Source organism: Gymnoscopelus microlampas (genome assembly GCF_963454915.1).
Source record: "Gymnoscopelus microlampas genome assembly, chromosome: 8".
Taxonomy (NCBI): Eukaryota; Metazoa; Chordata; class Actinopteri; order Myctophiformes; family Myctophidae; genus Gymnoscopelus; species Gymnoscopelus microlampas.
This window is the reverse complement of record NC_139945.1, coordinates 2936529-2950059: the sequence shown is the minus strand read 5'-3', so window position 1 is coordinate 2950059 and position 13531 is coordinate 2936529. Positions and strand designations below refer to the sequence as shown.

The window sequence follows — 13531 nt, the reverse complement described above, 5'->3', positions numbered from 1 at the left end:
TGTACATTTCTGCAAAGTTTCAAAGAAATGTGAGTCTGCATGTATGTTTTAGGCACAGATGAATAATTTTCATAAAACTGTAATAGTTAAAATCTATCTCCTCCTGGGATTTTTGAGCAATCTGCACGAAACGTTTAACACTTGAACTTTGGACCTCTGCCTACAAAAATTTCCAACGGATTTTCCATAAGTGAAAAAATGCAGAAGTTAGGAGCCAATGACTGTTTTTCATATAATTCAAAATGGTGGGCGATCTAAAGGTCAGAGGTCAAAAGTCAGACCACGAAAGTTGTCGGGCATGAAGAGACGCATGTGTGTATCGAAGTTTCATGGTTGTAGGTCAAACAGGGCATGAGTTGTACCTGTTCAAAGTTGGCACTTTCAATTGAGTGCTATAGCGCCACCCTTTGACGAATGAGTGTGAGAATTATTTCTTGGTAGTTTTTCATGAGCATCTACCATATGGCCGAGTTTCGTAAAAAGCGTATGCACGGTTAAGCCAGAACTGGCAAAAACAAGTATTTTTCAAACTGCTCAAAATTGCGGAAAATCTAAGGGCGGAGCTTAATGGTCAAATCGATACGTGTGTTCCTCATGAGTCAAGGCACATGTGTAAGCAAGTTTCACGACTTTCGGCCAAACGAGGCATGACTTATGCCTGTTTAAAGTCTGCCTTTTCAAAAAATTGCTATAGCGCCCCCTTTTGGCCAATTGGAGTAAGATTGGTTTCAGTGATATTTGGAATGACCCTGTACATTTCTGCAAAGTTTCAAAGAAATGTGAGTCTGCATGTATGTTTTAGGCACAGATGAATAATTTTCATAAAACTGTAATAGTTAAAATCTATCTCCTCCTGGGGTTTTTGAGCAATCTGCACGAAACGTTTAGCACTTGAACTTTGGACCACTGCCTACAAAAATTTCCAACGGATTTTCCATAAGTGAAAAAATGCAGAAGTTAGGAGCCAATGACTGTTTTTCATATAATTCAAAATGGTGGGAGATCTAAAGGTCAGAGGTCAAAAGTCAGAGTGTGAAAGTTGTTCAGCATGAGGAGACGCATATGTGTATCCAAGTTTCATGGCTGTAGGTCTAACAGGGCATGAGTTGTACCTGTTCAAAGTTGGCATTTTCAATTGAGTGCTATAGCGCCACCTTTGGACGAAAGATTGTGAGAATTATTTTTTGAACGTTTTTCATGACCATCTACCATATGGCCGAGTTTCGTAAAAAGCGACAGCACGGTTCAGCCAGAACTGCGAAAAGTGGCAGAAGTGACAGAATACTGCCAATAACAATACGGTTCCAGAGCAGAGCTCTGGCCCCGTAATTAGTGAGGACCAGTTATATGAAGATATTATATAATATTATATTATTATATTATAATGATCATTAGTGAGGACCAGTTATATGAAAAGAATAATATAATATTATATCATAATGATTATTTGTGAGGACCAGTTAAAACTCTATGTACTTTCCCCTGTAGACCAAATCGCTTTGCCGAAATTTGCCTATCTACAAGCTCACAACACAAAATGGTGTAAGCTTGTAGATCTGTTACTTTTGCTGAATGTTCACCCAGATGTTATTTAATAATCAGAATATAATAGAAGCCATTGTTTTTGCATCAATTCAACATTTGAAATCTGCCTCCAGATGATGTCACTGGTAGGCAGGTTTCTGAACTGTCCACAGCCCTCCTCTGAGACACAGAAATGGTGTCATCTTATAATGATCATTAGTGAGGACCAGTTATATGAAGATAATATATAATATAATATTAAAATGATCATTAGTGAGGACCAGTTATATGAAGATAATATTTAATATTATATTATAATAATCATTAGTGAGGACCAGTTATAAGAAATATGGTGGAAATGGGTGAAGTGGTCCTTTGATTTAGTTTTGTAGCATGAATATGTTTTGACAGTGTTAATAACCTTTATTTTCAGTAATTAATAAACTAATCATACTGTCTAAAGGACACGTGGCATGAGATAGATGTATTTATGATTCAAGGTTACTGGACTGAAAATGAACAGAAGAACTAGAAAGGTTTAATTCTGGGGTCTGATTCTCTATGTGTTTTTTTCAAATGTGTATTTATTTATTTATTCGACAACCATTCATAGTTCACACTTGATTTTTAACAGTTGTCTCTAAACCATGTACAAATGATATCAAATTAACCATGTTAATTAATTTTCGTCATTAAAACCAAACTCGGTATAGAAAGACGTTTCTGCACCACAATCGCTGCACTTCTGAAATGTTCCTTGTGGACGTTGAAGTGTTTTATACTTCAGAGTAGAGAGTTTATATAAGAGATGTCTGACTAGAAGTGTGTGTGGATTCCACATGGATTGTATGATAAAATAAACAAAGTAAATAATGTTCATCCTCTCTTTCTCTCAGGGTCCATCATCAGAGATCAGGGTCTCCCGTACCCAGCTGTGTCTCCATGAAGAGTGACTGGTCCATGGATAGACCTATTACCTTCAAAGAGGAACACCACTCTACTGATCACAGGTCAGAACACACAGATAACAACACATGATTTAGTTATTATCAAACTCTACTGAGCAGAGATCATGAGGTATATAATGTAATAAATACTTTAGTTTTGTAGTATGTGAGTGTTGCCAGATGTATCGTATTTTTACGATAATTTTACCCTCCGTACGATGTACGATCAATAATTCCACAAATGCCCAAATGTACGATAATTTCCCCATATCACAAAATAGCGGGCAAATTAACTAGATTCACTGGCTGCTGATTCGGGATCCGCTTTTATTTATGTAAGGTCCAGGAACTTGTCTGATTCCACGCAGCATTTATGTGATGCGTTTTTGTCACGTAGGAGTCTCAAAAAAGGTTGTTTCTTACAATAAATTACGATTTTCTTTTGTGAAATTACATATTTACACCCAGTGTTAATTTTGACAGCAACTTTTGATTTGGCCTTAGTCTTTTGAATATTCTAATTTACACCGTGACAAAAAAAGCAGATATACAATCTCACAACGCGATGCAACTCACTGTGGAGCTTGTAGGTCTGCTATTAAAACATTATGGCTACAAATGGCATAATCCTGGATTATATTCATAAAATGTAATAACACAGGCCTGGGTATTCAACATTTTTCAAGTCAAGGACCCCTTAGCTGAGAGACCCTTATTAATTATATTTTTTATATTATATTATATTATAGTTCAAAGTTCAGTTCACACAATTTAGAATTAACTAGTTCAGTTCATAGTTCATAATTCAAAATGTTGAACTAGAGTTCATGGTTCAAAAAATGAACTAGTTCAGTTATTTTCCGCTCTTTTTTTCTCTCTCTCTCTCTCTCTCTCTCTATATATATATATATATATATATATATGTATATATATATGTATGTATGTATGTATGTATGTATGTATGTATGTATGTATGTATGTATGTATGTATGTATGTATGTATGTATGTATGTATGTATGTATGTATGTATGTATGTAGGTATGTATGTGTGTACGTGTATGTGTATGTATGTATATGGAGAGAGAGAGAGAGAGAGAGAGAGAGAGAGAGAGAGAGAGAGTGTACGTGTATGTGTATGTATGTATATGGAGAGAGAGAGAGAGAGAGAGAGAGAGAGAGAGAGAGAGAGAGAGAGAGAGAGAGAGAGAGAGAGAGAGAGAGAGAGAGAGAGAGAGAGAGAGAGAGAGAGAGAGAGAGAGAGAGAGAGAGAGAGAGAGAGAGAGAGAGAGAGAGAGAGAGAGAGAGAGAGAGCGTGAAAAATAACTGAACTAGTTCATTTTTTGAACCATGAACTTTAGTTCAACATTTTGAATTATGAACTATGAACTGAACTAGTTAATTTTAAATTTTGTGAACTGAACTTTGAACCAGTTCATAGTTTAAGTGAACTTTCCCAACACTGTCTATGCACCTGGCTTGTGAAACCTGCTCCCAAAAATAAACCAAATTCTTTGACATATTACAACTTTTTCAAGCAAATAGTTACTTTTCCTAGTAACTAGTTACTTTTACAATAGCGTAATTCAGTTACTAACTCAGTTACTTTTTTGGAGAAGTAACTAGTAACTATAACTAATTACTTTTTTAAAGTAACGCGCCCAACACTGCACATAATACATTGTCTGTTTTCTACCTAGAGGTGATTTAATACCAAATAAAAGTATGTCCTCTTCAATGATTATGTGTCAGGCTCCACTAGATAGAACTGTGTCATAATGAACTGTATGTATTACCATCTGTGTTTAAGGTATGCACGCACGCAGGGGGCGCAGTGGAGTAACTAAAAAACATACCGTCCGCTGAATTCTTTTCTTTTCTTGCCAAAAAGTATATTTTAAACGGGAGGTGGGGGCTCAGAGTGTTATCACAAAGGAAAGTAGGCTTTCAACATCTTAAAACCGTCTTTTTTTAGTGAGTAGCGAAAGTGTATTATTTATTTTTACTACACAGTCGAGAGCCTGTGCTTCCGGCGGTGTGCGGGCAATGGCCGAAAGGTCACATAGTGTTAAGGAGAACTCCTTCTAATGCTTAAGGATAAGGATAATTCCTTTTAACAGGTTGTTCATGAAAGTCCTTGCGGTCTTGTTTCCAATGAGAACCTGTGAGCAATTAGGGGTTAAGAGTCTTGCTCAGGGACACATTTCATTTCATTGACACATATGCTGGCCTGGGCTGGAATCGAACCTGGGGCAACCAGGGGCCTCTGGCTCCCTAGGTGGGCTCACTAGAGAGACAGCGAGATCCTAATGTGGCGGTGGCGTGCGCCGCGGCGGTTGTGGCGGACGCCACGAGCGCCGCGGCGGTTGTGGCGGACGCCGCGAGCGCCACGGCGGTTGTGGCGGACGCCACAACCGCCGTGACAACCGCCCAAAGCGCCGCGAGCGCCACGTAGGGTCCGCCATCCGGGCGCCGCGGCGGTTGTGGCGGACGCCGCGAGCGCCGCGGCGGTTGTGGCGGACGCCGCGCCGGTTGCAACCGCCGTGACAACTGCCCAAAGCGCCGCGAGCGCCACGTAGGATCCGCCATCCGATCCATCGACCATATCTGCGCTCTTCTGGCGCAGCCCCCCCACCTGCGTGCCCCCCCCCCCCCCCCCCCGGGACCCCCCCCCGGGACGCCCCCCAGCCCAAGGGGTGGATAGTAATAATTGTATATTTTGCGCATTTGATCCAGAGCAGTTGAGATTTGATTCGGCCATATCTTTCTGAATTTAACTTGTATTTTTATAATTGTATTTTTTATATGATCTGTAAAGTTTATATTTTCATTTGCTACCGGGCATGAATTTATTATAATCTATTATATATGTTTTTCCTTATTTTCTTTCTTTTTTTATTTACACGTGCGTAATAAACGAAAATGTTGAGATTTCATCCGCCCAGATCTTTCTGAATTTTACTTGAATTATTATAATTTTAATGTTTATATGATCCGTAAATTTTATATTTTCATGTGGTATCAGGCATGAATTTATTTTAATTTATTTTATTATTTTATTTCATTTATTTACATGCGCGCAATTACACACGCATCTAACTATTGGACTCAGCTCTTTGCTCTTATAAGCTAGCTCTGTAGCTCTTATCGGTCATAAGTCATATTCAGATAATGTCCTCATAGAAAGCGATATATACAAATACAAAGTGTAAATTAATCTCTTATATATTTGCTTTACGAGCAGGGGTTCTCTCCGATGGCTTGGAGGGTCTCGGTGCGGCTGCAGAGTTCACCTTGAAATGTGTCATTACAATTTTACTGTAGCCTAATCCACAAAAGTGTGACTGACTGTTAATTCCTTGTGTCAATACATTGTGTTTTTATCACCGGTGGCAGTATTATTATTATTATTATTATTATTATTGTTAATAGACCTTGCAACATATATGTTAGAGCAACTTAAGTGCTTGCAGAACTTAATAATATAAGCACACTTATTCTCCAGGCAGACAGACAGAAACAGTCTGTCTGTCTGTCTGTCTGTCTGTCTGTCTGTCTGTCTGTCTGTCTGTCTGTCTGTCTGTCTGTCTGTCTGTCTAGAAGTAAAAGTATAGAAACATGGAAATAATAATAATAAAGTCTATTATTGCAATAGGTCGATAACAACAACAACAATAATAATAATAATAATAATAATAATAATAATAATCCTTGAATAGCATCAATCTATTCTCCACCATAATAAAGAATATGATGATATTATATACATAATAATTTAATTCCAACATGAACTCTAACGCAGATAGATAGATAGATAGATAGATAGATAGATAGATAGATAGATAGATGAGTGGGCATTAGGGACATGCGGGCACTTGGAAGAGTGGGCACTTAGGGGTGGAGAAGAGTGGGCGCTAGGGAAATCTGGGCACCACTCACAGGCAGTGCCCATATATACCCACTCTTCCTGATGCCCAGATGTCCCTAGTGCCCACCTCCGATTAAAAGTCAGGAGAGATGTCATTTCGATGGTTCAATGAGTAGCGACGCCTATAGCTCTCAAGTCTCAACCCAACTTTCCAAGTTCGAATTCTATAGGTAGATTGTTTTTCTGTTTTCCTATTCCGTAATATTGCTATTAATTAATCATGCTGCAATGAAAAGAAGAGAATCACGAAGGCCTATATCTGCCCGTCCGTCCGTCCGTCCGTCCGACAGACAGACAGACAGACAGACAGACAGACAGACAGACAGACAGACAGATATAGATCTGTCTGTCTTCTTATTGACGTAACCATGGTAAATATAATTAGCTTGCATAATGTTAATAGCCTAATATAATAATATAGCCTATCATAATTATGTTTGGTTATAACCGTGTAGCCTACAGTATAATATATTTATATTATCTATCTATCTATCTATCTATCTATCTATCTATCTATCTATCTATCTATCTATCTATCTATCTATCTATCTATCTATCTATCTATCTATCTATCTATCTATCTATCTATCTATCTATCTATCTATCTATCGCGCTGCAGAGCTTGTTGATCGGCTGGCTGTCTGTCTGTTGCATTTGACCAGTGAAATGAATGAGGATGCGATGAGTTGTGAGTTTATAGATCAGTTATTTTCTGACCGACACACCAGGTTCATTGACCAATGACCCAAGCTTAATTTATGCACGTAACATAATATACCGACCGACAGACAGACAGACAGACAGACAGACAGACAGACAGACAGACTGTTTCTGTCTGTCTGCCTGGAGAATAAGTGTGCTTATATTATTAAGTTCTGCAAGCACTTAAGTTGCTCTAACATATATGTTGCAAGGTCTATTAACAATAATAATAATAATAATAATAATAATAATACTGCCACCGGTGATAAAAACACAATGTATTGACACAAGGAATTAACAGTCAGTCACACTTTTGTGGATTAGGCTACAGTAAAATTGTAATGACACATTTCAAGGTGAACTCTGCAGCCGCACCGAGACCCTCCAAGCCATCGGAGAGAACCCCTGCTCGTAAAGCAAATATATAAGAGATTAATTTACACTTTGCATTTGTATATATCGCTTTCTATGAGGACATCATCTGAATATGACTTATGAGCGATAAGAGCTATAGAGCTAGCTTATAAGAGCAAAGAGCTGAGTCCAATAGTTAGATGCGTGTGTAATTGCGCGCATGTAAATAAATGAAATAAAATAATAAAATAAATTAAAATAAATTCATGCCTGATACCACATGAAAATATAAAATTTACGGATCATATAAACATTAAAATTATAATAATTCAAGTAAAATTCAGAAAGATCTGGGCGGATGAAATCTCAACATTTTCGTTTATTACGCACGTGTAAATAAAAATAAAATAAGGAAAAAAATATATAATAAATTATAATAAATTCATGCCTGGTAGCAAATGAAAATATAAACTTTACGGATCATATAAACATTAAAATTATAATAATTCAAGTAAAATTCAGAAAGATCTGGGCGGATGAAATCTCAAATGCTTCGTTTATTACGCACGTGTAAATAAAGAAAGAAAATAAGGAAAAACATATATAATAGATTATAATAAATTCATGCCTGGTAGCAAATGAAAATATAAACTTTACAGATCATATAAAAAATACAATTATAAAAATACAAGTTAAATTCAGAAAGATATGGCCGAATCAAATCTCAACTGCTCTGGATCAAATGCGCAAAATATACAATTATTACTATCCACCCCTTGGGCGGGGGGGCGTCCCGGGGGGGGGGGGGGCACGCAGGTGTGTGGGGGGGGGGGGGACAGGTGTGGGGGGGGGGGGCTGCGCCAGAAGAGCGCAGATATGGTCGATGGATCGGATGGCGGACCGTACGTGGCGCTCGCGGCGCTTTGGGCGGTTGTCACGGCGGTTGTGGCGTCCGCCACAACCGGCGCGGCGCTCGCGGCGTCCGCCACAACCGGCGCGGCGCTCGCGGCGTCCGCCACAACCGGCTCGGCGCTCGCGGCGTCCGCCACAACCGCCGCGGCGCCCGGATGGCGGACCCTACGTGGCGCTCGCGGCGCTTTGGGCGGTTGTCACGGCGGTTACCGGCACGGCGCTCGCGGCGTCCGCCACAACCGCCGCGGCGCTCGCGGCGTCCGCCACAACCGCCGCGGCGCTCGCGGCGTCCGCCACAACCGCCGCGGCGCCCGCCACCACCACTTTGGGATCTCGCCCCTCCTGGCTCACTAACCACTCAGCTATGGCCGGCCCCTGATTCAGACCAGAGCTACATGTCTGTCAAGTTCCTTCTAATGCTTTAGACCAGAGCTACATATCTGTCACGTTCCTCCAAACAACTCCATTATCATCATCATTTACAGTTGATAACATGGTCAATCTACAGTATCCTGTTCATCCATTGTCCCAAGTTTTTAAGTAGTTGTAATTTGGAGATTGAAAACTCTGGCTAGGCTTGAGTTAGTGATGGGTGCATCCAATTATTGCCATGTTACATTGAAATCTCTCTAACAAAGTTTACATTTGCACATTTTGATAACACACATCAGATACATCACAAATCAATGAAAGGCACAACTACAGTAAGCATTTACAGTGTGCGCCTCTTGAACCATTTGCAGAATTTTGGCAATATTATTCTCTCAGTCTCTCTGGAGTTTCTTAAATGTGACCTCTCTGGATCAGCGCTGCTTGCTTCTGACTTGATTGACAAGCTTCACTCTGACCATGTGACTGTGCCCAATTTTAACCCTCTAAGCAATGGGCACAGCATTTTTACCTTAAATCTTGTACTATATAAACCCTTTTAATATATTTATTGTAACTTTTAGTACTATTTATTCATAATGAAATGAATCTTTTTGCACATGCATTTTACATAAACAAACATATTTATAATTATAACTGAAACCACTGTCTCTCCTTCTGGGGCAGTTACAGTCATAGTTCAAGTTTCAATAGAAGTGAAATATGTGAGTAGTTGGGAGAGACAATATGTTGACTATTTTACCAATGACAACATCCTTCAATATTTGATTTATAAATCCACAGAATACATTGTCTGTGTTCTACCTAGAGGTGATTTAATACCAAATAAAAGTATGTCCTCTTCAATGATTATGTGTCAGGCTCCACTAGATAGAACTGTGTCATAATGAACTGTATGTATTACCATCTGTGTTTAGGCTACGCACACGCACGTATCTGATGTTCTAGTATCAACCCTACAGTAATGCATGCACTTGTGTTTGTATTCCAGAAGTGTTTACCACAGACCAGAGTTTCCAACACCCAGCTGTGTGTCTATGCCCCTACTCCAAATGTAAACAACATTTCATGACAATATCTGTGAATGTTCTCATGGTTCACTCAAATGTGTATGTATACATGTATTGTCTCCGCCAGGCCGAAAGGCATGGCGAGAGAGTATGTTTTACCCCCTGTCCGTCTGTCCGTCCGTGTGTGTGTGTGTGTGTGTGTGTGTGTGTGTGTGTGTGTGTGTGTGTGTGTGTGTGTGTGTGTGTGTGTCATTCTATCTGTCTGTGTACAGCTAATCTCCGGCACCGTTGGCTTGCTCGCAGCGAAACTGTGCACACTCCTGGATGCCAGAGCAGAACCTCTGCTCCCAATTTTTCCCAATGGGCCTGTTATAGCGCCACCAGGAGGCCGATTTGTGCAAAACTCATTTCTTGACAGTACTCCTAAAGATTTTGTCCAAACATCACGCAAATCGGTACACAGTATCTCTATAGTCATTAAACAAAACAGTCTTTCAGATTTTTTATATTCCATCCTGTTTGACTAAAATTGCCTTCCAAAGTTTGCAGGAATACTCTGTTTTGAACAAAATGCCTCAAATCATGAACACAGCATGCTATTTCTGTGAAATGTTGCACGCACATTCCCACTATGCCAAGAAAGAAATGCCACTTGAACATTTTAAAATCAGCCTCATGGTGGCGCTATAACAGGCCGATTTGTGTTTTTGCCTATAACTGCACCGATCTGTGTAAAACTTTGTATGCACACTCTCTAGAGGCCAAGGAAAAACCTTTGCCCTGCATTTTTCACATTTGCCTTTTATAGCGCCACCAGGAGGCCGACTTATGTAAAAAAGAAAAATTGATTGTAAGCCTCAGATTTTATCCAAATTTCACACAAATCGTTACACATGATCTCTATACTCGTGTGATCAAGACGGATCGGAGACGGAGTTTGCAGGAGTGGCCCGTTTTGAACAAAATGCTGCAAATCATGACCTCAGCGTCCGATTGCGGTGAAACTTTGCACGCACATTCGCACTACATTGAGCTACAAATGCCACACTTTTAACATTGCCCTATTATAGCCCCACTAGGAGGCCTATGTTTGCAACAGTTGTCTTTTTTATATTACTCCTACAAATTGTGTCCAAACATCATGCAAATTGGTACACATTATCTCTATAGTTAAGTGATCAAGATGGTTCTGTCCAATTATCTTTTATTATCTTCCATCCTGATTGGCCAATTCCGAACATTGCTGGCCCATAATAACCTACCTGACCTGGTGGAGACCTGTGCTCCGAGGAGCACTTTTTCTATATAATAATAATCATTCACAATTCACACTAGATTTTTAACAGCTTCCTCTAAACCATGTACAAATGACATCAAATGAACCATGTTGATTAATGGTTTGTTCCACTTCTGAAATGTTCCCTGTGGACGTTGAAGTGTTTTATACTTCAGAGTAGAGAGTTCATATAAGAGATGTTTGACTAGAAGTGTATGGATTCCACATGGATTGTATGATTGAATATAAACAAAGTAAATTATGTTCATTCTCTCTTTCTGTCAGGGTTGATCAGCACAGATTAGGGTCTCCTGTACCCAGCTGTGTCATCATGAAGAGTGACTGGTCCAAGTGGTCCATGATTAGACCTATTGACTTCAAAGATGAACACCACTCTACTGATCACAGGTCAGAATGTAAAACACTCAGGATGCAACACATGATGTAGTTATCAAACTCTACTGAGCACAGATCATGAGGTATAATGTTCTGGCTGTTACAATAGGTGGCCAGTGACTTTGACAAGTTTCACTTTCAAAACCTTTGCATCCTGCATGTCACACAAACAGAATACGATGTGTTTTGTTGATATAACAACTTTGTTCATATAGAGTTCTATCCACAAATCCACCATTTCATTTCCACAATCCACATGATCAAAACCATTGGTGTTGTGTGCCGCATTCTGTTTGTGTGACATGCATGATGCAAAGGTTTTGAAAGTGAAACTGGTCATAGTCACTGGTCACCTACTATAATACTTTAGTTTTGTATAAACAGCTTATGATGGTATTTATAGCGTTTCTTTTCAGTTGTTAATCAACTCATCATCATACATTCCAAATTACATGATAGATTTATTTTGATTCAAGGTTGTCAGACTGATTCATTGATACCAGAACTAATAGACTTTTAGCCTCTTATTCTCTCTAAACTTGAATTATGACCATTTAGGTCACATTGAGGCAACATTAGATAGAAGTGAAATACGTGAGGAGTTTGGAGAGACAATATGTATTACTAATACTATTTTACCAACAACAACAACATCCTTTAATATTTGACACATAAATCCACAGAATACTGTGTTCTACCTAGAGGTGATTTAATATCAAATAAAATGTTAACTTTGATGATTATGAGTCGGGCTCCACTAGATGGAACTGTGTCATAATGAAATGTATGCATTACCATATGTGTCATGTAAAAGTAGCAAAAATAGCAGCTCTACAAGCTCACAATACCTTGCCTCACAATGCATTTTCAGCTTGTAGATCTGCTATTATATTTTAAAATGTCACACCTATAATGACATGTCCAAATGGAGTTCAGGTTCAAAGTGGTTATGTCTGTCTCTAGGTTGTATCAATATTAAACCAATACAAAGAGCAAATCAATCATGTTATTATTATAAAATAATAATGCTGTTCTATTGTCATCCCTACAGTAATGTATCAACACACCTAGTCTATTATAAAATGATAATGGCCGCGTTTCCCAAAGAGATTCGTAGAGATGTTGCGTAGATATGTTGCGTAGAGATACTGCGTAGAGATGCTGCGTAGAGATGCTGCGTAGAGATGCTGCGCAGGTCCTACGACGGGTCTTACGTGCGTCCACACAGGCTGCGCAGTACCTTAACAGGCACGTAAGAGCCTGCGATTTCAGGTCATGCGTAGCCTACGCAGCTTGCGTAAGAGCCTCCTACACAGCTGGGACTCGGCGAAACCTATGCTCTACCCTCATTAGTAGCAGCTGGTTGTGCCCTACGTGCTATCTAAATTGGCTTCAGGAGACACCATCATCGTAGGTTCTCAAGTGCACGGCGTTACGTCTGTGCTAAAACTACATTCAGGAAACAGCATGCACGTAGCCTACTCCTGGGAGAGGCGTAGCCCTGAGTGCTGTCCTACGCAGCAGTTTGTGACGAGCGCCCTGGGGCGCTCGTAACACCCATCGTAGCGAAATAGATCTATGAAAAGACCGAGACTACTACTTCTCTACTATGTCCACAAACACAAAAGGTCAAGAATTTGGCAGAATTCCAACAATAAGAAATGAAAAGAACAAACTGAAAAGCGCAAAGTCTTAACCAGTCAAACAAAAAGCACAATAATATCTTGAAGGTAGAATTATGAATGCACAGTTCCATGACAAAGTGAACCCTATTATTGTATACTTACCAACACCAAACAGTAAGGAAATATCCTTATTTCAGTCATTAATATTCTCATAATAAATGTTGTTCATCTCCACAGAGAGAGGAAGAGGAGTAGTTGTGTTGTGACAGTGCAGGCGTCCAGGTGTTCAGGAGAGATATTCACAACCACACCTGGACTGAAGACATCCAGTCAAACCAGCTGTGGACAAAGTAAGACTGGACATAATTTACACTAAATAACAATTCATGTTAATGACTTAAACATTTAAACGGCAGAAAAACATCTGTCAACTATTGACTAAAACTATTCACGCAATATTATAAACCCT

At 39.5% G+C, this 13531-nt stretch overlaps 1 protein-coding gene across 1 annotated transcript in view; it reads left to right on the top strand.

The window, feature by feature from the left end:
* Positions 1-13531, top strand: part of LOC311050915 (NACHT, LRR and PYD domains-containing protein 3-like) — a 178796-nt gene that overhangs the window by 17634 nt on the left and 147631 nt on the right. The window contains exons 10-13 of the mRNA XM_084065145.1: positions 2421-2534; positions 9747-9809; positions 11327-11449; positions 13300-13412. Coding sequence (XP_083921271.1) covers positions 2421-2534; positions 9747-9809; positions 11327-11449; positions 13300-13412 — 413 coding nt within the window. The remainder of the gene's footprint in view (positions 1-2420; positions 2535-9746; positions 9810-11326; positions 11450-13299; positions 13413-13531) is intronic.